The sequence below is a fragment of the Carettochelys insculpta genome, chromosome 24 (assembly GCF_033958435.1).
Source record: "Carettochelys insculpta isolate YL-2023 chromosome 24, ASM3395843v1, whole genome shotgun sequence".
Classification (NCBI taxonomy): Eukaryota; Metazoa; Chordata; order Testudines; family Carettochelyidae; genus Carettochelys; species Carettochelys insculpta.
In genome coordinates this window covers 19,112,612-19,138,512 of record NC_134160.1, presented here as the reverse complement: position 1 = coordinate 19,138,512, position 25,901 = coordinate 19,112,612, and the positions used below count along the sequence as shown (strand labels likewise).

General features: G+C 47.5%; 1 protein-coding gene across 8 annotated transcripts in view; it reads left to right on the top strand.

The window, feature by feature from the left end:
• Positions 1-25,901, top strand: part of EYA3 (EYA transcriptional coactivator and phosphatase 3) — a 166,469-nt gene that overhangs the window by 50,810 nt on the left and 89,758 nt on the right. For 5 of the 8 annotated variants that reach the window (XM_074976655.1, XM_074976654.1, XM_074976650.1 and 2 more), the window contains 2 exons: positions 19,672-19,715; positions 23,133-23,212. In XM_074976655.1, coding sequence (XP_074832756.1) covers positions 19,672-19,715; positions 23,133-23,212 — 124 coding nt within the window. Of the gene's footprint in view, positions 1-19,671; positions 19,716-23,132; positions 23,213-25,166; positions 25,353-25,901 lie in introns of those variants that run through there. The other 3 variants (XM_074976651.1, XM_074976652.1, XM_074976656.1) reach the window with 3 other exon arrangements.

Below are 25,901 nucleotides of genomic sequence, written 5' to 3'. Positions count from 1 at the left end.
ACCATAGCCAGACCAGAACAGACTCAATATTTAAGACACGGAGAACCAAAAACAGTAAGCAAGGAGGACAAATCAGGAAAAGATAATCAAGGTGAGCAAATCAGAAGAGTGGAGGGGTGGGGGGGGGGAGATCAAGAATTAGATTGAGTCAAGTATGCAGATGAGCCCCTATAGTGACTCAGAAAGTTCCCATCACGATTTAAACCATGTGTTAATGTTCCGAATTTGAATATAACTGTCAGTTTGTCCACTTCTCTTTCTAAAACGGAGCGATAATTTCTCTTCAGTAACAGTAATGGGCCATTCTGTCAATGACCTCAGGGTATGTGTGTTACTGAAGAGAAATTATCGCTCCGTTTTAGAAAGAGAAGTGGACGAACTGACAGTTATATTCAAATTTGGAACATTAACACATGGTTTAAATCGTGATGGGAACTTTCTGAGTCACTATAGGGGCTCGTCTGCATACTGGACTCAATCTAATTCTTGATCTTCCCCCCCACCCCTCCACTCTCTGATTTGCTCACCTTGATTATCTTTTTCTGATTTGTCCTCCTTGCTTACTGTTTTTGGTTCTCTGTGTCTTAAATATTGAGTCTGTTCTGGTCTGGCTATGGTCTGAAGAAGTGGGTCTGTCCCACGAAAGCTCACCTAATAAACTATTTTGCTAGTCTTTAAAGTGCTACTTGACTGCTTTTTGTTTTGATTTTAAATATTGTCACAAAACAAGGCATTTTAATTTTTATTTTTATTTACAGCTTCAAAATTTCGCAGAGATGTTTCTTATCACTGTCCAGTCTCTTTGCGATAGGAAATTTCTTTAAGTTCTTAAAAGTATTTGAGATGTTTGTGCCTATTTGTCTTAGATAGAATGTTATGGTCAATTCTGAAAGAGTAAATATGAATGTGAGCTAATAGTACATTCTCTGTAAGTCCTACATCTAACTTTGAAGTAAATGCAGCAGTGTGATAATTAAAGACATTACTTTGAAAACAAAAAGTGAGTCGCAGTTTAGAATTCAGTCAAGCACAATACAAGCAAAACAAGAAAACGTTATTTCAGTTTGGTAGTAGCCTGTGTCTACTTTCTATACTGAAGTTATCAAGTGCACTAGAGAGCATGGGGCTATTTCTGAGAGGCACACACATTTAATATCTGCATAGGTAAGATTTTTAGGGATGATCAGACTGAAAAAATGTATTTCCTTCAGTTGATTAATCTGAATTTTGTAAGTCTTTGTGTATCACAAGAATGGATAAACTGACATGAGAACATTCAATGAAACTGAAACACAGGAAATTTAAAATGAATCAAAAAATTACTGCCCTATATGTAGCAGTGGAAAACTGATACAAGAAGATTCCATCAAGATTGAGACCTCTTTGTTTCTAAAAAGGATCAGACATTTAAGTAGGTAATGAAAAGATCTGTAACAGCATCCATATGGAAGGAATGAATCCTCATGTTCCATGGCATAAGCCAGCTGCTGACAACCGGGTATTCCAAAAGTACCCTCTGCAGATTTCCTTCCGATTTTTCTCTAGTGAGTCTTCTGCCAGTCAGTCAGAGATGGAATAATGGAATAAATTGACTGATGTGGCAATTTTACTGTCTATAAATGTTTGTTTGTCACCTGTACATAGTAAAGGAGAGAACTAATGAATGTGGCTAACATTATTGTTCAGTGTGAGAACATTGTTGAAACCTGCTGTTACCATTTAAAAATAAGTAAAGGAATAAAAACACCTGGCCAAATTCTACTTGTTCATTAGCACTGGAATGATATTATGTGTACCTGGGTTCCCTGGTTTTGTCACACTTCGATTAATTCTGTAACACATACTTTAAAAAGGTGATCAATCACAATACCGATTGCTAGTACGAAAGGTAATCTGATACGTATTGTTTATTTATGTGATTATGTCTACCAGAATATTTGGAAGAATGGAAAAAAGGGGTAATTCCAGACAATGTATTATTTCTTATTTCCATTAGTATTATTCAGATGTCATGTCTGCTTGAAGTGTATGTGAATTACTTCTTTAGATGGTATGTGGTAGGGTTGTTACCCATGCCAAAATATCCTACTACACAGGTTTATGTCCTGTATCCTGACATCTTATTATTCAGGGCTAGTTAGTTCCCATTTTTTGCTGTCCCTTCTTTTCTTTCCAAGTGCTTTGCCACAGTCAGAGGTGGCTGTCTGCTCCATAGTGTGGGTTTCCTCTGCTCTCAGTAGGTTGGGATCCCCAGGAGGAGGACTGAGAGATGGAGGCAAAGGTGGAGAGATAGAAATGTGGCAAAAGTGATGCTAAGTGTTTCTTATGAAAAGTCATAGCATGGCTCATAGGGATTCCAGTTTTTTCAAAAGTAATTCATTTCCCCGAGATCAGTTAAAGCAAAGTGATATAATTATGTGTAATAGTTGTACCTTACTCTAGCAGCCCTTCATGGCAAAAGGTGGCTGAGCAGATTTTGTTTCACGGCTGGTAAATTTTTCTTGACACTTTTGAAAAGCTGAGATAAAAATTTAAGACAATAATGTTCTAAGTGGTGTTTGAATAGTTGTCATGGATCTCACCTATATTGCCCTCCAGTATGTTCATTACTTTACACTAGCAACAAGAAAGCTAGCAGAGGGAAGGAATAGCCACCTTTGGCTAAGAGCAGGGGTCTGCATCCTGCGGCTCCGGAGCCTCATGTGGCTCTTTAAGGACCTCTTTGTGGCTCCCTATGCTACAATTGCAAAGCTTAATAAATAAATAAACCCCTCCTCCTGATTATTTTCGATAATCACTGAATATCTAAAAGCCCAAAAATGAACAACTCATCTCTAAATAACAAATGATATGTGATTTTGAAATGTTGGATAACTCCCCTTAGCATCCTCCAGAGAGAGAGAAAGTTCAGGAGTGAAAGTCTGGAAGTCAGTGATACAAACATATGTAAAGTGTGAGGAGACAGAATATGTAAAATGTTTGTGAATGTCCTGCAGTAAACATGTACTGCATTACAAATCATTGTGTGTATGCTGCTCTTCACAGAGGGGTTGCAATGATGTTAAGGACTGTCTCGTATTCACATGCATTCATAGTCATCCTCAACCACCACTGGCTCAACGCCTGTTGGTTTCTGATGCCTCCCTCACTATTTCCTTCAGTCTTTCCCTGTCTAGTGCAGAGTGGTTTAATTTCTGTAGACTAGCTCCACACCAATCTACTATATCACCTACCCATTCTCTGTGGGATCTGCCTCTCCTATTCAAACTGTCCATTATGCCAAATACTAGGGTCTTGATTTTTTGTTTGTTGTTCATCTGCAGATATGCCCAAATAACTGTAACTTCCATTGTATAATCTTCTGCAGTTGGTTCTCTTTCAGCTGTATCTTCCTATATAATTCCTCATTGGTGACCTTCTGCATCCATCCTAGTCTCAGGATCTTTCTATAACAACACTTCTTGACTTTGTCCACATATCTATTCTGGAAATACCATCACTGGACCTAACAATGTTATTCACAGAATCATGGGCACATTCTGTTGTTCCTCAATTAATGTCATCTATGCCATCATGTTCCAACAATGCCCACACACCATGTATATAGGACAGACTGCGGACTCTCTTTGACAAAGAATGAATGGACACAAAACAGACATCAGAAAACTCCTAACTCACAAACGTGTCAGCCAGCACTTTAACGGAGTGGGCCATTCTGTTAATGACCTGAAAGTCTGTGTTTTACTGAAAAGGAACTTTAACAGTCATTTACAGAGGGAGTGCTCAGAACTGTCATTTATATTCAAATTCAACACATTAACACATGAAAACAAAAAAGCAGTCCAGTAGCACTTTAAAGACTAACAAAATAATTTATTAGGTGATGAGCTTTTGTGGAACAGACCCACTTCTTCAGATCATAGCCACACCAGAACAGACTCAATATTTAAGGCACAGAAAACCAAAAATAGTAATCAAGGTTGACAAATCAGAAAAATGATCATTGAGGTAAGCAAATCAAAGAGCAGAGGGGCAGAAGAGTGGGGGAGGCAAGAATTAGATAAAGTAAGGTATGTGCATAGTATATAGACTAGCATGGCTATGTCTCTGTTACTATGTACATACTTTGCTTTGTCTAATTCTTGACTCCCTCCCCAACCCTCTGCTCTCTGATTTGCTTACCTCAATCATAATTTTTCTGATTAGTCAACCTTGATTACTATTTTTGGTTCTCTGTGCCTTAAATATTGAGTCTGTTCTGGTGTGGCTGTGATCTGAAGAAGTGGGTCTGTTGCACTGAAGAAGGATGTCTGACTTTCTGATCTTTACTGTCCAATGCCTTCTGAAAATCGATGAAGCAATTGTAGACATTCTTGTTCTTTCATCAAGCTTTCTCCGCTATCGGTCTTAGTGTCAGTATCTGCTGTACAGTACTTCTATTTTTCTTTAATACTGCTTGCTTGTCTGCTAGATGTTCTTCCATCTGCGATCGCAGTCTCTCTATCAGTATCATCATCAGCACCTTGCCTAGATGACGTTTTAGGGCAATTGTTATGTAGTTTTTGCTCTCCAGTGCACTTCCTTTCTTATGTATAGTCACTAGCACAGGTCTTATCCATTACTTAGATGCCTTCCCTTCTTTCCATGCTATATTACATAGTCGGTATATTTCCTGAATCATACTTTCTCCATCGTATTTGATCATCTCTCCCGTGATCTTGTCATTTCCAGGGCTCTTGTTGTTCTTTAGTCATTTCACTGATTTTTCTGCTTCCTTCTCCAAAATATCGGTCTTGCTCTCGATGCTTGGCAAAGACATCTTTCATTGCTTCGATCAGTCCCTCTGAGACACTCAGGTCCAACTGTGCTTTGTGCACATTGTGCAGTGATGGATGAGATATTGCACCAATCTTCTCCTTGTTCATGAGCATCTTGTCATTCTCGTCTTTGATTGCCATCTGCTTTGGCTGCCACTTCCTATTAATGTTCCTGATAGTCTTATACACCTCCCTACTTTTACACTCGCTGTAATACCTCTGTATATCTTCACACTGCTCCTCTAACCATATTGCCTTATTCTTTCTGGACGTTTTCCTTACTTTGTTACATTTCAGTTCATGTTGCTCTTCCTCCCTCTCAGAAACATTCCTTTCTCATCTTCAGTGCTCTCTTCTCTTGGACCAACTTTAGTGTCTGCAGCGTAATCCACTTCTTACTGATCTCTTTTTCCAGAGCAGTCTGCTCCATTGCATCTGGTATCGCCATGGCTATCCCTTCAACTCTTGTCTAGGTCTTTCTCTGTGCTGGCATTCCTAATCTCTTTGAATGCTGCTCTGTACGCATTCCCTATTTCTTCCTCGTCTAGCCTTGCAATATCTCTTCTTTTCTTAAACTGTGTCTTATACTTTCTCTTGTTTTATCTTGTTTTATCTTATTTTAGCTGGATTTCAGGAAGGCAGATTTTGGTAAACTCAGACAGCTGGTAGGTAAGGTCCCATGGGAAGCTAAACTGAGGGGAAAAACGGCTGAGGAGAGTTGGCAGTTTTTCAAAGGGACATCATTAAGGGCCCAAAAGCAAGCTATCCCGCTGTGTAGGAAAGATAGAAAACATGGCAAAAGACTGCCTTGGCTTAACCAGGAGATCTTGCGTGATCTCAAAATAAAAAAGGAATCGTATAAGAAATGGAAACTCGGACAAATTACAAAGGATAAATATAGGCAAACAACATGAGCATGCAGGAGCAAGATTAGAAAGGCTAAGGCACAAAATGAGCTCAAACTAGCTACAAGCATAAAGGGAAACAAGAAGGCTTTTTACAAATACATTGGTAACAAGAGGAAGACTAAGGAGAGGGTAGGGCCATTGGTCAGTGAGGAGGGAGGAACAGTAACAGGGAATTTGGAAATGGCAGAGATGTTTAATGATTTCTTTGTTTCAGTCTTCACTGAGAAATCTGAAGGAATGCCTGACATAGAGAATGCTAGTGAAAAAGGGGTAGGTTTAGAAGTTGAAATAAGAAAAGAACAAATTAAAATTTACTTAGAGAAATTAGATGTCTGCAAATCACCAGGGCCTGATGAAATGCATCCTAGAATCCTCAAGGATCTGATAGTAGAGGTATCTGAGCCTTTAGCAATCATTTTTGATAAATCGTGGGAGATGGGAGAGATTCCAGAAGACTGGAAAAGGGCAAATATAGTACCCATTTATAAAAAGGGGAACAAGAATAACCTGGGAAACTACAGGCCAGTCAGCTATACTTCTGTGCCAGGAAAGATAATGGAGCAGGTAATTAAAGAAATCATCTGCAAGCAATTGGAAGGTGGTAAGGTGATAGGGAGCAGTCAGCATGGTTTTGTTAAAAACAGATCATGTCAAACCAATCTAATAGCTTTCTTTGATAGAATAACGAGTCTTGTGGATAAGGGAGAAGCGGTGGATGTGGTATACCTAGACTTCAGTAAAGCATTTGACACAGTCTCACATAATATACTTATCAATAAACTATGCAAATACAACTTAGATGGGACTACTATAAGGTGGGTGAACAACCGGCTGGATAACCGTACCCAGAGAGTAGTTATTAATGGTTTTCAATCCTGCTGGAAAAGTATAACTAGTGGGGTTCTGCAGGGGTCTGTTTTAGGACCGGTTCTGTTCAATATCTTCATTAACGATTTAGGTATTGGCATAGAAAGTACACTTACTAAGTTTGCAGATGATACCAAGCTGGGAGGGGTTGCAACTTCTTTGGAGGATAGGGTCATAATTCAAAAGGATCTGGATAAACTGGAGAAATGGGCTGCAGTAAACAGGATGAAGATTAATAAGGACAAATGCAAAGTGCTCCACTTAGGAAGGAACAATCAGTGTTACACATACAGAATGGGAAAGGACTGCCTAGGAATGAGTACAGCAGAAAGGGATCTAGGGGTTATAGTGGACCACAAGCTAAATATGAGTCAACAGTGTGATGCTGTTGCGAAAAAGGCAGACATGATTCTAGGATGCATTAACAGGTGTGTTGTGAACAAGACATGAGAAGTCATTCTCCTGCTCTACTCTGCACTGGTTAGGCCTCAGCTGGAGTATTGTGTCCAGTTCTGGGCACTGCAGTTCAGGAAGGATGTGGAGAAATCGGAGAGGGTCCAGAGGAGAGCAACGAGAATGATCAGAGGTCTAGAGAACATGACCTATGAAGAAAGGCTGAAAGAATTGGGCTTGTTTAGCTTAGAAAGGAGAAGATTGAGGGGGGACATGATAGCAGTTTTCAGGTGTCTAAAAGGGTGTCATAAGGCAGAGGGAGGGAACTTGTTCTTCCTTGCCTCTGAGGATAGAACAAGAGGCAATGGACTGAAATTGCAGCATGGAAGGTTCAGGTTGGACATTAGGAAAAAGTTCCTAACTGTCAGGGTGATCAAACACTGGAACGAATTGCCAAGGGAGGTGGTAGAATCTCCATCTCTGGAGATATTTAAGAAGAGGTTAGATAGATGGCTTTCAGGGATGGTCTAGAAAGTGCTTGGTCCTGCCATGAGGGCAGGGGGCTGGACTCGATGGCCTCTCCAGGTCCCTTGCAGTCCTACTCTTGTATGATTCTGTGATTCTATGTGTGCGATCACTAGACCGTGGTCAGAGTCTATATCTGCACCTTAAAAAGTTTGGCACTGCTGTATTAATGTTACCCATCTTCTTATCAAGATCATATCTCTCATGTTCTTGGACTTCCTATTACTTGATTGCTATGTGCATTTCCTGTAGTCCTTTTGTTGGAATCTCGTGTTGCAGATCACCATCTCGTGCTCCATAGAATGCTAGGACTGGAAGGGACCCTTGAGACATCATCGAATCCAGCCCTCTGCCCTCCTGGCAGGACCAAGTACTGTCTAGACCATCCCTGATAGACATTTATCTAACCTGTTCTTAAATATCTCCAGAGATGGAGACTCCACAACCTCCCTAGGCAATTAATTCCAGTGTTTGACCACCCTGTCAGTTAGGAAGTTTTTCCTAATGTCCAGCCTAAACCTCCGTTGCTGCAGTTTAAGCCCATTGCTTCTTGTTCTATCCTCAGAGGCCAAAAAGAACAAGTTTTCTCCCTCCTCCTTATGACACCCTTTTAGATACCTGAAAATGCTGTCATGTCCCCACTCAATCTTCTCTTTTCCAAACTAAACAAGACTAATTCTTTCAGCCTTCCTTCATAGGTCATGTTCTGTAGACCTTTGATCATGCTTGTTGCTCTTTTCTGGACCCTGTCCAATTTTTCCACGTTTCTTGAAATGCAGTGCCCATAACTGGGTACAATACTCCAGCTGAGGCCTAACCAGCGCAGAGTAGAACAGAAGAATGACTTCTTCTCGTGTCTTGCTCACAACACATCTGTCAATGCATCCCAAAATCATGTTTGCTTTTTTTTTTTTTTTTTTTTTTTTTTTTGCAACAGCATCACACTGTTAACTCATATTTAGCTTGTGGTCCACTATAACTCCGGGTCCCTTTCTGCCATACTCCTTCCTAGACAGTCGCTTCCCATTCTGTAAATGTGCAGCTGATTGTTCCTTCCTAACTAGAGCACTTTGCATTCGTCTTTATTAAACTTCATCCTGTTTACCTCAGACCATTTCTCCAATTTGTCCAGATCATTATGAATTTTAATCCTATCCTCCAAAGCAGTTGCAACCCTTCCCAGCTTGGTATCATTTTCAAACTTAGTAAGTGTATTTTCTATGCCAGTGTCTAAATTGTTGATGAAGATATTGAACAGAAGCGGTCCCAAAACGGACCCCTGTGGAACCCCACTTGTTATACCTTTCTAGCAGGACTGAGAACCGTTAATAACTACTCTGTGATTTTGGTTATCCAGACAGCTTTTCACCCACCTTATAGTAGCCCCACCTAAGCTGTATTTGCCTAGTTTATTGATAAGAATGTCGTGCAAGACCGTATCAGATGCCTTACTAAAGTCTAGGTATACCACATCCACCACTTCTTCTTCGAGTGTCCCCGTGGGTGCTCCACATTAGGTGTCGGGCTCGCCCGGCGCCGCAGATCGGATCTTCCAAGCAGTTTCTGCCGGACCGCGCATGCGCCGGTGCGCGCCGCTCCCCCGCGCGCTCCCGGCCATGTGCGCGATCCGGTCCCCGCCAGTTCCTCTTAACCGCCGTCGGCTGCAGACGGAATCCAACTAGGCTAAGGCCAAGTAGTGTATTCAATGGCTTTATCTGTTTTTTCTTAAAGTTTTTCAGGCACTTAGGCTACTATAAGCTAGCCGTTTGTTATTTTGTAAAAAAAAAAAAAAAAAACAAAACAACAACGAACAAGCTAGGAGAGGGACAGCTCAGCCAGTCCCAGTAACAAGCGCCGGAGGCCAGGAGCTAGGGCTATCAGCCCTCCGGCTAAGGCAGACCATCGGACGGGGAAAACGGCACAAAGAAGGTGCTAAGTACCCACTTAAAAACACAAAGACTCACCAACAATGTCCTCTTCAGGCTTTAAAAAAAAAAAAAAAAAAAATGCTGCTTCTTGACAAGGCCCTCCAGCCAGAAGTGCCGGAGCGGCCGCAGCAGGAGGGACCCTCCGGGGCCCTTAAAAGGAAAGCTGCCTCCCTCACTCCATCAGCGCAGAAACGGAGGAAAGTATCTCCAGCCCGATCCCTGCCGGCAGCAACAGCGAGCGGGACGGGAGGAGCAAGCAGCCCCCAGCCGCAGCAACAGCTGATCGGCGGCGGCACGGAGAGCCACGTGGAAGCGGCTCAGCCTCCAATACTCAGCCAGCCGCCCCGCACCGCAGGCAGGGCGGCGGCTAAGCAAACGCCGGTACTGGCGGCACCGCAGGCAGCGGCACCGACCCCCGGGGAACCGGCGGTGCAGAGCGCGCAGGCACGCAGCCTGCCGGCACCGGAGGACACCGCACATGCGGCATCGCCCTCGAGCGTGCCGAGCTCGGTGCAGACGGGGCCGGAATCCCCTGTATGCTCCCCAGCCCGATCCCTGCCGGCAGCAACAGCGAGCGGGACGGGAGGAGCGAGCAGCCCCCAGCCGCAGCAACAGCTGATCAGTGGCGGCACGGAGAGCCACGTGGAAGCAGCTCAGCCTCCGATAATCAGCCAGCCGCCCCGCACCGCAGGCAGGGCGGCGGCTAAACAAGCGCTGGTACCAGCGGCACCGCAGGCAGCGGCACCGACCCCTGGGGAACCGGCGGTGCAGAGCGCGCAGGCACGTAGCCTGCCGGCACTGGAGGACACCGCACGTGCGGCACCGCCCTTGAGCGTGCCGAGCTCGGTGCCGACGCCGGAATGCCCTGTATGCCCCCCAGCCCGATCCCTGCCGGCAGCAACAACGAGCGGGACGGGAGGAGCGAGCAGCCCCCAGCCGCAGCAACAGCTGATCGGCGGGGGCACGGAGAGCCACGTGCAAGCGGCTCACCCTTCGATAATCAGCCAGCCGCCCCGCACCGCAGGCAGGGCGGCGGCTAAACAAGCGCCGGTACCACCGACCCCTGGAAAACCGGCGGTGCAGAGCGCGCAGGCACGCAGCCTGCCGGCACCGAAGGACACCGCACATGCGGCACCGACTTCGAGTGTGCCGAGCTCGGTGCGGACGTGGCCGGGATCCCCTGTATGTCAGGGGCGGAGTTACCTCCTCAAGGGAGGGGGAAGACTGCACACAAGAGGAGGCATTGCAGCCCCTCTCCGCACAGGGCTGTGTAGTTGCTTTCTCACAGCCCTCCGCTATGTTGCAGACTCCAACTAGAGGGCAGGGGTCCCCCCCCTCCTTGGCCTACCCAGAGCCCCCTTCTCCATTTCTGCAACCAGCCTCACCCTGGCTGGGACCACCTCCACCCTTCCTGGGATTTGAACCGCTGGACTATTAGGCAAAGTCGCTCTCTCCAGGGTCTCGACGGTCTCCCTCCCCCAGACGCAAAGGGTATGCACCAAGGGAGTGGTCTAGGTTACCTTCCCAAGACCAGTGCTTATACTGCCGTGGTCGCCCCTACCACGCAGGGCATAGACACCATCGGCAATCTACTAGGGAAAGATCCCTACGAACGATGTCGTACCCCCAAGGGCAATTGTGGCCGGGGACAGAGACTTAAGCATCTCAGGGGGGACTGGTTATGGAACCCCGAGATTTTTCCTCGCACACCTCTAGTGAGAGGGTGTACCATCATCAGCAGGAACCGGAAGGGTCCAGAAAGACGTACCCCAGCGGTTCCTCGCTTTCCTCCCCGGATGAGGCTACGGCCCCGGGGGGCGTCCATCCTCCGGACGATCTCAAACAGTTCCAAGAGCTGTTTTACGAGGGTGGCCTTCACGCAAGGCTTCCAGACAGCAAAGGTGCAAGAGCAACACCATAAGCTCCTCAAAAATCTGAGACCTCCGGCCTCCTCCAAAATAGCAATACCGCTGATGACGCAATCTTGGAGCCTGCCACTATGATATGGCAGACTCCTGCGACTATTCCGCCTGTCCACAAAAGAGCGAAAAAAAAAAAAAAAAAATACTTCGTGCCCACGAAGGGCATGGAGTTCCTGTTCAGCCACCCACAACCAAATTCTTTGGTGGCGGAGTCGTCGCAACGTGGGGGAATAAACAAACATGCCAAAAAGCTAGAGCTGTTGGGCAGAAAGGTCTACTCCTCCTCCACGCTACTGTTGCCAATGGCAAATTACGCAGCGCATCTAGCGAACCATAATTTCAACAACCACATTAGGTTGACCTCCCTCATGGACTCGCTTCCAGAGGGCACGAAACCAGTGCTCAAGGCCATCATCCGACCATTTTATAACCAGTGGCAAAGGATCACCACAGACACATGGGTGCTGGAGATCATAGCCACGGGGTACGCCATCCCCTCCCAGTTGCTCCCACCGCCATGACCTCCACCCGGGGCCCCACCTCCAGGAGACCTCCCATGTAGCGAGGCTCAAGCAGGAGGTAGACCATCTCATGCTCGTAGGGGCAGTGGAAAGAGTGCCGGAGCAACTGCAAGGGAGAGGGTTCTACTCGAGGTACTTCCTCACGGGGAGGTCCATCTTAGATTTTCGAGGCCTCACCGGTACCTGCGCAAGCAACGTTTTCGGATGATCACAAACGCCTCCATCCTTACGGCACTAGACGATGGAGATTGGTTCGCAGCCCTCGACTTACAAGGTCCTACCGTTTGGGCTCTCCTCAGCCCCCAGAGTCTTCACCAAGACCTTGGCAGTGGTGTCAGCCTACCTGCACAGACAGGGGGTATTTATATTCCAGTATCTGAATGACTGCCTACTCAAAGGGGCCTCAAAGGAGGAGGTACTACGCATAATATGTGTCACAGCAGGCACGTTCTCTTCGCTCGGCCTGCTTATCAATCTGACAAAATCAAAGACAGACCCCACACAGGACATAGAGTTCGTAGGGGCACGCATAAATTCTATTACAGCGAGGGCGTATCTACCAGAGACTCGCTTTCGGGCCATCGGCTCCCTCGCGCAAGGCTTCACCTTCAGCCCTATGGTGCCGGTTCTGACGTGCTTACAGCCGCTGGGCCACATGGCAGCAGCAACGTTTCGTACAACAGAACGCCAGGTTACACATGCGCAGCATGCAGCATTGGCTGGCGAGCGTATACAAACCGGCAGCACACACTGTTCACAGGATGGCGTCGCCCACAACGGAGGTGCGCAAATCCCTGCAACGGTGGGTAAACCCAGAGAACCTGCTAACAAGGGTACCCTTCCACCAACCACACGTATTGGTTTTTCTTACTACAGATGCCCCCCTCATAGGGTGGGGAGCACACATGGGCGAAGAGGTGACGCAAGGGCTGTGGTCCTCTATGGAGCAGTCACTGCACACAAATATACTGGAGCTCAAAGCAGTGTTCAACGCCTGCAGACACTTTCGAGACCAACTGAAAGGCAAGGTAGTCGGGATCAGTACAGACGATACCTCCACCATGTTTTATATAAATCGGCAAGGAGGAGCTCGGTCCCGTGCCTTATGTGTAGAAGCAGTCCGGTTGTGGAACTGCTGCATCGCCAACAATGTAACCTTGAAAGCCTCGTACTTACCAGGCGCTCGCAATGTGAAGGCAGACCAGCTGAGCAGGCGTTTCGCACTCACGCACGAGTGGCAGATCCGTCCCGATCTGCTGCAACCGATTTTTCCACGCATGGGGTTTTTCCCCAGATAGACCCTGTTTGCTACTCAGCACAACAAGAAGTGCCCACAATTCTGCTCCAGGGCAGGACTGGGACGGGGGTCCCTGAGGGATGCCTTCGCGATCTCATGGAGGGGCCCCCTGCTTTACGCTTTCCCTCCCACAGTGCTCATCCACAAAGTGTTGCAGAAAGCCAGGAGGGAAGGAACCTGAATGATCCCGATAGTCCCAACGTGGGATCGACAGCAATGGTTCCCCCTATTCCTGCGCATGTCGGACCGGCCACTGAGGTCCCCTCCGGTGGCGCGGGATCTGCTCACGCAAGCCCAGGGGTCCATAGTGCATCCGCACCCCCAAAGCCTGCGACTACAAACGTGGTTAATCCATGGCTCAGCTCCCTAGAGAGCACATGTACGGAGGAAGTGCAGCAAGTCCTAGAAAGTAGCAGGAGGACTTCCACCAGGAAGACCTTCAAGCAGAAATGGACTCGCTTTACGGCATGGTGTTCTACCAAACAGCTAGCCCCCTTTCGGTGCCTATGGCTGTGATATTAGAGTATTTACTGGACCTCAAGAGAGGAGGACTCTCGCTATCCTCGTTTCAGGTCCACCTGGCCGCCATTTTGGTGTTCAGACACGAAGAGGAAGGGCACACGGTGTTCGCCCATCCCATGGTTACCAGGTTCTTCAAAGGGCTGGTAAGCCTATACCCCCCTCAGAAACCGCTTCCACCTCTGTGGAACTCGGACCTGGTGCTTAATGCGAAAAGGGGACCACCGTTTGAGCCTTTGGCCACGGTTTCCCTCTGCCTCCTTATGATGAAGACGACCTTTCTTCTCGCAATCACGTCAGCTCGCAGGGTGAGCGAGCTTGAGGCAGTTATGGCAACGCCGCCCTGCGCTGTTTTTCCAAGGAGGCGGTAACCATACGGCTGCATCCAGCCTTTGTTCCTAAAGTTTCTTTCTGAGTTTCATACTAACGAACCTATTGTTTACCCTTGTTTATCCAAAGCCTCATAACTCTAACAAAGAGGTGCGCCTACACCTCCTGGACGTGAGCAGGCGCTAGCTTTCTATATGGACAGGACCAAGTCCTTCCGGAGAACGGATAGGCTCCTAGTCTCTATCGCTCCCAAATCAAAAGGAGAATGTCTCTCTTCGCAGAGAATCTCTAAGCACATCGTATCTTGCATAAAAATGTGCTACAAACTCAAAAAGACTCCTTTACTGGCCACGCCCAGGGCTCATTCCACTAGGGCGGTGGCAGCATCAACAGTCTTTTTTCAAGGGCGTTGCGCTAAAAGACATTTGCAGAGTGGCGACCTGGTCATCCTGTGACACCTTCGCCAAACATTACGCCCTTCACAGGGTATTCCAAGAGGATACCCGTCTCTTGGCAGCGGTCCTCTCGGGGACAAGCTGCACATAATCCGATTACCCACCTCCTATCTTGGGTTACTGCTGGGTAGTCACCTATTGTGGAGCACCCACGGGGACACTCGAAGAAGAAAGAAAGGTTACTCACCGTAGTAACGGTGGTTCTTCGAGATGTGTCCCCGTGGGTGCTCCACTACCCGCCCATCCTCCCCGCTCCGGATCTCTGTTTAGTGTTTTGCAGGAGCATCCGAGGCGGTTGGTCAAGGAACTGGCGGGGACCGGATCGCGCACATGGCCGGGAGCGCGCGGGGGAGCGGCGCGCACCGGCGCATGCGCGGTCCGGCAGAAACTGCTTGGAAGATCCGATCTGCGGCGCCGGGCGAGCCCGACACCTAATGTGGAGCACCCACGGGGACACATCTCGAAGAACCACCGTTACTACGGTGAGTAACCTTTCTTTCTCCCTTATCCACAAGGCTCGTTATCCTATCGGATTGGCTTGACATAATTTGTTCTTTACAAATCCATGCTGGCTGTTCCCTATCATCTTACCACCTTTCAAGTGTTTGCAGATGATTTCCTTAATTACTTGCTCCATTTTCTTTCCTGGCACAGAAGTTAAACTGGTCTGGTCTGTAGTTTCCTGCATTGTTCTTATCCCCTTTTTATAGTGGGCACTGTATTTGCCTTTTTTCAGTCTTCTCGACGCTGTCCTGTCTCCCATGATTTTCAAAGATGGTAGCCAAAGGCTCAGATACCACCTCTATCATAGTGAACTCTTAGGAGTTTCTTGCCTTGTTCATTTATTTCTCCACGTCCAAACCTTCCCATGACACTCTCCCAGGTTACCTGATCTGACCTTTGTGTTCCATTCTCCTGCAATGATCAACACATTTTTCTTTGGTATCTCCTCCAGTGTCTTTGTCAAGTCTTTATAGAATAGTGCCATCTTTTCCTCTGTACTGTCCAACGTGAGTGCATACGTCTGAACAGCTTAGATGCTGAACTGTTTTGCTTCGAATATCACTACCATCATTCTTATATTCACTGGTTTGTATCCTAACAATGCTCCTCTAGCTCTTTTGCTAAGAAGTAGTCCTACTCCTGCCTCATCTTTCGTTTCGTTTCCTGACCAAATGACTTGTCAACCACAGATCTCTCTCACTGCCATTGAATGCATCTCTGCCAGTCCAAGTATATCGATCAGTATCTCTCCAGCTCCTTCTGAAGCAGCTCTAACTTTCCAGTCACCTACAGTGTTCCGATATTCCACATTCCAGCTGATAGTACATGTGTCAGTTGTAATTTTCTTTCAGGAACCAACTTATCGAGCCAACCCCGTTCCCTCAGTTGGTACCACGGACCTTGTTTATCCAGGCATCTTTTATCAGTTAGTCATACTGGCATCAGACTTCATTCATTTTGTTGTTTCACGATCCGTGCATTGTCACTCATCTGCCCAGCCCTCCACCTTTATCCAGAATTGGGGCATGGAACCCCTAGAAGCTTCATGGCAGAGTTATTCACATTCATTGCAGTTCTTGAATTACTGAGTTTTATTTGACAAATTGGAATTGCCTTGCTCTGTGTCACTTGTGCACTAGACTTCAGTTTTCGGCAGTATTCTGCCTCTGGGGAGCTGAGCTTGGGGCTGTAGTGAGGAGGACTGCCTTGACAAAGCCCTGGCTGGAGTGATTTAGTTGGGATTGGCCCAGCTTTGAGCAGGAGGTTGGACTAGATAATCTCTTGAGGTCTTTTCCAACCCTAGTCTTCTGTGATTCTCTAATCTGGTTGTCCCTTTATCCCTGTCTTTTTGATGAGGAACCAGCTGTTTTCTTGGGCAGGTTACAAAGGCAAAGCTGCCAGGAGCAAAGTGGTCTGTGTAGTAAGGGAATGCTCAGGAGCTGGAAAAGAAGAGACATCTGTTGTTTATGTCAGCAGGACTCAACAGGTGCCTGATTAGCTTCAGAACTGAAATACTCCCGCTCAGCCTTTCTCTGCAGCACTCCCTTCTAGCTGCCTCACCTAGTCTTCATCACTCATTGCAGCCCCTCTACGGCCCTTGCTGAATGCCCATTCACCACAGTCCCAACCTTCTGTGGCAGGCAGGAGTTTCACTTTTTGACAGTTTTTGAAATTGTTAGGCCACCGCCCCCTCTCAACCCACTCCCACACCCACCCCACCATCCCTCATCACCCAGCCACTCTCCTGTCTCCCCCTTCCCCTGAGTCAGCCTCCCCCCCACCCCCCATGAGCCCGACCTTGCTACCCTGTCGCCAACTTACCTGACACTGGCTGGCCTCATACACTTTAGCCCATATGTTGCTGGCCAGGGCCGGCCAGCAGGAGGCTGCACCCCCCACTCCCCCCATGAAGACCCTGCAGGCCCCCCCCCAGCTGTGCCCCTACACACCCTCCCCGGACACAGGGGGGCAGCAAGGGGCGGGCACGGGTGAAGGGGATCCCAGCCCTTGACCACTGTCGACAGGTAGAGCCCCTCCACCCCATCTGTCCAGGGCCACACTGCCCCTGTATATAGTCCCCACCCCTTGCCCCCCCATTTGCAGTTGCCCCCCGTATATAGGCACAGACTGCTGTCAGGTGGCATTAAAGTGTTTATTACATGGTTCAATGTGAGTCCCCTGTGCATGTGTGGGGGTGGGAGGGGTGTGGAGTTGAGGGGTTACTGAGGTCCCCACTTGAAAGCCTGGTGCAGGGCCTCCTGTGCCTGCATCCCGTCCTGCTGGGCCTGGCAGCATGGGATGACAGGGGGCTGCTTGTATCCAGGCCCCGCCTTGACGCCCCCCTCCTCTCCTGACCCGCACTAATGGGTTGTGCTTTGCCTCCACCAAATTGTGCAGGATGTAGCAGGCCCCAACCACCACTGGAATGCTGGGGAGGCCCACCTCCAGCTTGGTGAGGAGGCATTGGAAGTGCCCTTTCAAGTGCCCAAATGCATGCTCAGCCGTGTTGTGGGTCCAGTTTAGCGCTTGTTAAAAACATCCTGGCTAGGCTGCCCATGTCCCGTGTACGGCCTCATCAACCAGGCATGCATGGGGCAGGCTGCGTCCGCCATGATGCAGGGCAGCATTGTGGTGTCCCCACGGGGGATGAAGGTCCCCTCTACCATGCGGTGGCCCAGCCCCGACTTCTAGAACACCCTGGCATCACGGGCGCAGCCGGCTCAGCTCACGCAGATGTTCTGGAAGTGACTGTTGGCATTGATGAGCAGAGGATAATGGCCACCCTTTCCTGGAGCGGGAGTGCTGGCCTCAGGCGGGTGTTATGGTGCTGGAGGGTTAAGGCAAGTGAGTGGCACAGCTCCAGGAATGTCCCCCTGGTCATCCTGAAGTACTGTAGCTGGTGGTTGTCACCCCAGTCCTCCAGCACCAGCTGGTCCCACCAGTCATTACTTGTAGGGAAGCCCCACACGCAGTGGGTGACCTGGGGAACCGGTGGGGATATCACGCCCTGAGGATAGAATACCACAGAATCATAGAATGCTAGGACTGGAAGGGACCTCGAGAGGCCATCGAGTCCAGCCCCCTGCGCTAATGGCAGGACCAAGTACTGTCTAGACCATCCTTGATAGACATTTATCTAACCTGTTCTTAAATATCTCCAGAGATGGAGACTCCACAACCTCCCTTGGTGATTTATTCCACAGTTTGACCACCCTGACAGTTAGGAACTTTTTCCTAATGTCCAACCTGAACCTCCCCTGCTGCAATTTCAGTCCATTGCCTGTTCTTCTGTCCTCAGAGGCCAAAAAGAACAAGTTTTTTCCCTCCTCCTTATGACACCCTTTTAGGTAACTAAAAACCGCTCTTATATCGCCCCTCAGTCTTCTCTTTTCCAAACTAAACAAGCCCAATTCTTTCAGCCTTTCTTCCTAGGTCACATTCTTTAGACCTTTAATCATTCTTGTCGCTCTTTTCTGGACCCTCTCTAATTTCTCCACATCTTTCTTGAACTGCGGTGACCAGAACTGGACACAACACTCCAGCTGAGGCCTAACCACCACAGAGTAGAGCGGAAGGATGACTTTGCGTGTCTTGTTCACAACACACCTGTTAATGCATCCCAGAATCATGTTTGCTTTTTTTGCAACAGCATCACACTGCTGACTCATATTTAGCTCGTGGTGCACTATAACCGCTGGATTGCTTTCCGCTGTAGTCGTTCCTAGACTGTCTCTACTCGTTCTGTATGTGTGACACTGATTGTTCCTTCCCAAATGTGGAGATAAGCCTATCTCATTGAGCTGGAAGGGACCGTCAGAGGTTTTTGAGTCCAGTCCCCTACCCTCACAACAAGACCAATCACCATCCCTGACAACTTTTTTTTTTTCTTTTTTTAAATTAAATCTGTTTACCCCAGATCCCTAAAGGGCCCCCTCAAGGGCTGAACTCACAACACCGGGTTCAACAGGTCAATGCTCAAGCCACCAAGCTATGCCTCCCTGGCTTTCAGGAGGGTGGCTAGCAGGGTGGCCACCCAGAGCCGTTGGTGCACGGCGGCCAGGACCACAGCCAGTGCGCTGGCCACAGCCTCAAGGGGTGGAGGGCTGCTCAGGGTCCATGGGGGCCTGGTGTGCCTCCTCTGCTCTCCCTCAGTCTGCGTCCCTGGGGACTGGTAGCTGGCCCGCAGCATGTGCAGGCTGAGGTTTGGGGTGAGGGACCTTGTAAAGGGACAGCAGGAGGCAGTCCTGGACAGGCTCATCCGCCATGCGACCCTGCCCGTGGCCTTTCCTGCCCCTGTACTTTCGAAAGAGTGCCTTGAGACTAGTGAATGCTCTCCTTCGGAAGTGCACTCAGGGCCTTTTGAAAGGGCGGGTCGAACCTTCGGTCCCCATTTGCCTGTGTGGACGCTCCTTTCAAGAGCCATCCTTTCGAAAGGGATCTGTATTGTAGACACAGCCTGTGAGTAGATGGAAAGAGAAAGTGGGGGCAAGCAGCTGTTTAAATCAGTAAACCTAAGGCTTCACTATTAACTCCCAGACTCAAAATGAAGTTGGATTTAAACATCTACTAATAGTAACTGTATTGCAAACAATGAATAGCTTCTAACTGGAACCTGTCACTTGTATACAGAGATTGTCAAGGACAGATTTCTCTCATGGTATCTTTGAACATCTGTATCTTTGCAGGTGAAAAAAGCCAAGATGCAGGAACCTGGAGAACAAAACTTAAGGTGTGTAGTACTAATTTTCCTTTCAGTGTTGACCAACTGTCAGTTTCTTGCTTTCTTTGTATGTTTCCACTGAGAAAGCGTGTGCGTGTTGCTGTGTGAGTTTCCCCAAGATGTGGGCTTTTGTCGTGTATCTTCCTTTTGCCAGCTAACATAGTTTTGAGAAATTGTTTGTTTTTAAACAAAAATATTATTTGAACCACAGTAAGCTGTTATAAGCATGATAAGTCTTGCCAAAAGCATTTTCTGAATGTAAATGACATCAGCATTCATCTTGCTTTTAATATTGCATTGCAGTGCTCTATTTAATACTTTCCATGGAGCAGAAGTTGAGACAGCTGTTAACCTTGTAAAGAATTGTCTGACTCATTGAGGTCTTTTATTTTAGAATTAATTCAAGGGTAAATGGGTTTTTCCTAATTGCTCCGACTAAGTACATCTTTACTTTAATAAGATTTATCACTATTGCTACATTTAGAGAGAAACACACTGTATATATCAAGTCATTATGAGAAAAAGGGTGGGTCAGCATTATGACTTTTGTGATTGTCTGATTTGATTCTCATGATCCAGGAGTCTTAAGCCTGGGTCTGCATGGTTTCCTGGAGTAGCCATGCTCCAGGTCTGCATGTTGATGCTTGCCTAACTGGGACCAAAGAAACCCAGCTCCAGTACAAGGCTTTGCAGTGCTGTTGGTGGAGTCCTGGAGCAGCTGATGCGCTGGCTTGCCCTACTTAAGACAGGAACAGGAAGCTGTCCGAACACCTTGTTTCCACCCCTTTCTGAACTGAGTGCCTTATGCTTTCTGCTCCTGCTGCTTGGTTTTCTGGCATCTGATTTGTTATTCTGACTTCCAGGTGTCCTGAGCCAGCCTAACTATGTTTTCTACTTTGTTCTTCTGATCCCTGTTTGTCTCTAGCTTCTGAGCTCCTGGTATCTTGACCCAGCTGCCTCCTAAACTCTGTCTTGTGACTCTGAACTGTGACTGCTAAGTCTGGCCACCCACAACTCAGCTGTGATGTGGATTGTTTTGTCTCTTGGGGATTTTTCACATTTAGCAATGGTTATATTAGATTTGTGTTGTATTGAGAAAATTAGCGAGTGAGCACCCTGAAGGAGATCAAAACAAAAAGCAGTCGAGTAGCACTTTAAAGACTAGCAAAATAGTTTATTAGGTGAGCTTTCGTGGGACAGACCCACTTCTTCAGACCATAGCCAGACCAGAACAGACTCAATATTTAAGACACGGAGAACCAAAAACAGTAAGCAAGGAGGACAGATCAGAAAAAGATAATCCAGGTGAGCTGTCAGAGCGTGGAGGGGTGTGGGGGGGAAGGTCAAGAATTAGATTGAGCCAAGTATGCAGACGAGCCCCTATAGTGACTCAGAAAGTTCCCATCACGATTTAAACCATGTGTTAATGTGCCGAATTTGAATATAAAAGCCAGCTCAGCTGTTGCTCTTTGAAGAATGGTGCGAAAGTTTTTTGGTGTTTTTTTTTTTTTTCAGTAACACACATACCTTTAGGTCATTGACAGAATGCCCCATTCCATTAAAATGTTGACTAACTGGTTTGTGGATCTGGAGTGTTTTGATGTCTGTTTTGTGCCCATTAATCCTTTTTCTAAGGGAGTCAGAAGTCTGTCCAATATACAAAGCATCTGGGCATTGTTGGCACATGATGGCATATATGATGTTAGTAGAGGAGCATGAGAGAGTGCCCTTGATTCTGTGAGTAACCTGGTATCTTCTCCTGGTGGGTAATTCAGGTTTATGAATATTTGGTAAAGATTCTTGTAGTTTTTGGTCTCTGTCCGTTGGATCAGAGGAAATGCGATTGTATCTAAGAGCCTGTCTGTAAACAATGGATCTAGTCATGTGTGCAGGATGGAAGCTAGAAGGGTGTAGATAAGTATAGCGATCAGTAGGTTTTCGGTACAGTGTGGGACTGATCAGGCTATCCTTGATTAGTACTGTAGTGTCCAGGAAATGTATCTCTTGCATGTTGTAATCGAGGCATAAGTTGATGGTGGGGTGTAGATTGTTCAAGTCTCTGTGGAATTCTGCTAGGGTCTCTCTCTCTCCCTCTCTCTCTCTCTCTCTCTCTCTCTCTCTAGAGAGAGGGAGAGGGAGAGAGAGAGACCCTAGCAGAATCTTTACCAAATATTCATAAACCTGAATTACCCACCAGGAGAAGTGAAAACACAAATCGACAGGGCCAGACGAATACCCAGAGACCAGCTGCTCCAAGATCGGACCAAAAAAGCCAAGAACAGAACACCACTGGTCATCACCTACAGCCCCCAACTCAAACCATAGCAACGCATTATTAAAGACCTACAACCTATCCTTAATCAGGATGCTACACTCCAGAAGGCCATGGGTGACATGCCTGTTCTCTTCTACAGACAACCTCCCAACCGTATGAGGATCCTCACAAACAGCCACAGTCTGTACCCCAGGAATACCAGTCCTGGAACCTTTCCTTGCAGCACAGCCCGCTGCCAGCTTTGTCCACATATCTTCTCTGGAAATACCATCACTGGACCCAACCAGGTTACTCACAGAATCACGGGCACTTTCTCGTGCTCCTCTACTAACACCATATATGCCATCATGTGCCAACAATGCCCAGATGCTTTGTATATTGGACAGACTTCTAACTCCCTTATACAAAGGGTCAACGGGCACAAAACAGACATCAAAACACTCCAGATCCACAAACCAGTTAGTCAACATTTTAATGGAATGGGGCATTCTGTCAACGACCTAAAGGTATGTGTGTTACTGAAAAAAACTTTCACACTGTTCTTCAAAGAGCAACAGCCGAGCTGGCTTTTATATTCAAATTCGGCACATTAACACGTGGTTTAAATTGTGACGGGAAGTTTCTGAGTCACTATAGGGGCTCATCTGCATACTTGGCTTAATCTAATTCTTGACCTTCCCCCCTCCACCCTTCCACTCTCTGATTTGCTCACCTTGATCGTTTTTTCCTGACTTGTCCTCCTTGCTTACTGTTTTTGGTTCTCAGTGTCTTAAATATTGAGTCTGTTCTGGTCTGGCTATGGTCTGAAGAAGTGGGTCTGTCCCACGAAAGCTCACCTAATAAACTATTTTGCTAGTCTTTAAAGTGCTACTTGACTGCTTTTTGTTTTGATAGTGCATAGACTAGCACGGCTTCCTCTCTGTTACTATTCAACCTAAAGGAGATGAGGGTTTGAGGTTACTGTAATAAGATACAATAATGTCTTCCAGGTTCTATTGTGTGCTGGTAAATGTGAAACAGTGCAGGGCATTTCCCTAGCAGTCCATGGCCTTCGTTAGGAAGGAATGTCAAAGCCAATTGCCTAGAATTCCCCTGGTGTTAATGCCGAGGCTAGCAATGCTGGTAGCTAATGTGTGCTCTTCTTCTTTCAGTCAAGTGAGCAGCACGGAAGTCAGTGATCCGAAACCGGAATCTTCAAGCCTTGGCCCAAACCTTCCCATGTCAAGTGAAAGTAAGGCCCTTCCTGCCTCATGCTTCTGCCCCTCTCTCCCTCTTTGTGTCCCTCCATTGGCTCCTCATGGTTGTCTGCACCAAGCACAAGCTTCCTAATCCTTCACCATTTACCCCACCCATGTTACGTCTCAAGTGCATTTACCTGTCAGAGGCCAGCTGCTCTTCCCCAATGATGCCATTCTCCATCTCCCTCCTGTCAGTTTCTCTCACTGATGTTCTTGATTTCCCCTCCCCCACCCCCATGCTGCTCTACTTGCCAAGAACTCCTGGTCAGAATTCACAAGGTCACCATCACAGACTATTAAGTCACTCTTCAGAACCTACCTTTGCTGCCCTGCCTCCAAATCACTACTGCCTGGCCCTGCTTAGATCAGCAACTACTTCTGACTATTGATGCAAACATTCCTGCCTCTGTCATTACCTTGTCTTCCCCAGTCGCCTGTTTGCATGGTCATATCTCATTGTGCATTGTCTGAATCCTAGATGGTAATTTCCTTGGGGCAAGGGCTGTATGGTAATAACATAATGATAATGACCATTCCTTGCTATCTAAACAGGAACTTTCTCTTCATTAATTGTCACGACCTCAATACGAACAGCGAGTAGAGTTTTATAATCCTTTACACTGTTAAAGCATCATTAATCTGAAGATCTCAGAGCTTTGCTGAAAAACTTTCTCAAAACCACTGTGAGGGTAAATGAGTTTGTGTTGCAGATGGGAAACTGAGACGTAGAATAAACAAGTTGCAGAAGGTCACACTGTCAGACAGTGGCAGAGGTGGGAAGTGGAGTGCATCCTCTGTACTTGGTGTGAAGTTTAGTTATCAGCATGCTGATAGCCCTGGAGTTCCAAATGCATAAGAATGCCCCCACTGTGGGATATCTACACGAAGAGTCAGTGTGTCACAAGCTGGTGTATAAACCTATGGTGAACTCACTTGCTGGCTACGTCTACACGTGCAGCCAACATCGAAATAGCTTATTTCGATGTTGCGACATCGAAATAGTCTATTTCGATGAATAACGTCTACACGTCCTCCAGGGCCAGCAACGTCGATGTTCAACTTCAACGTTGCTCAGCCCAACATCGAAATAGGCGCAGCGAGGGAACGTCTACACGTCAAAGTAGCACACATCGAAATAGGGATGCCAGGCACAGCTGCAGACAGGGTCACAGGGCGGACTCAACAGCCAGCCGCTCCCTTAAAGGGCCCCTCCCAGACACAGTTGCACTAAACAACACAAGATACACAGAGCTGACAACTGGTTGCAGACCCTGTGCCTGCAGCATAGATCCCCAGCTGCCGCAGAAGCAGCCAGAAGCCCTGGGCTAAGGGCTGCTGCCCACGGTGACCATAGAGCCCCGCAGGGGCTGGAGAGAGAGCATCTCTCAACCCCCCAGCTGATGGCCGCCATGGAGGACCCAGCAATTTCGACGTTGCAGGACGCGGATCGTCTACACGGTCCCTACTTCGACGTTGAACGTTGAAGTAGGGCGCTATTCCTATCTCCTCATGAGGTTAGTGACTTCGACGTCTCGCCGCCTAACGTCGAAGTTGGTGCCGCTACTTCGAAGTAGCGTGCACGTGTAGACGCAGCTGCTGTGTGCTAACTAGCTACTTGGACTTTGCTACTGGGTATCAAAAGTCCTTTGAGTGATGACCCGTTGAGTGATGGTCCTTATTGTATTCTGGTGTGGTTATGCATGTACACCATGCACCCAGCATCAGAGAATTTGAAATTTCCACATGTGCACCCTGTCTTCTACCTGTGCTTCTGTTCAAGGTGGTATAAAGGGTGGGACGGATTTACTGTATGTCCAGTCCCTTCTGCCCAATGCATGATCCAGGTCACAACTTTCAGTGTCCTCATCTTTCACATTGTGCTAATTGCAGTTGTAAATAGTTTTATCAGATTTCAATGTCATTTTACTAGTTCTGCTTCATTTCTAGTTTTTAATAGTTAATGGCTTTAAAAGTTTAGTGAAGACTTCAGGGATTTCCTGCTGCCTCCCTTCATACTCCTCTTCAGGTACCAGACTGTGATGAGAACTTTGGGCTTCAAACTCTGCACCTCTTGCTCATCGTTGCTCTCAGTCAGCAACAGCCATCAATGCTGCCTCTGCTGCTTGGTAGAAGGTGGGTTCCGCCCTTGGTGTCCATCACGTCTGGGTGCCACAGTGGGTGCCATCATTCTCCATGGGGGCTGTACACTTCAGTTCCACAGATGTATCACAGAGAGAACCCTTGGACTGCAGTCGGGCCCAGACCAAGTAACACACCCGCCATCCTTGTGTCAGCCTGGTTCTGCGAGGTGTGCCTTTCCAGGTGCTTGTGGAACAGCCCCGTAGATCCCTTGATGTCGGGGGTAGATTAGGAAGCACTTCAGTAAGTCTGGGACTAAGGCTTGCAAGAAACTGGACATTCCCTCTAGCAGCTCAGTCCAAGAGGCCACACCATATTCAAAGTCCCAATGACCCGAGAAGAAGATGCATAAACAGTGGGGTTCAGTGGTTCCAGATGGTGAGTCATTGGTGTCACTGTCTTCTGCACCAGGACAGACATCAGCACTGGTACAAGCGACAGGAAAGAGAGAGTACCCCATGCACCAAGCCGATCTAGATCCCTAGCTGCACCCCAGGTAGTCTTCACCTTGCTGGATCCAGTCTCATCTCATTAGGGCCCCCA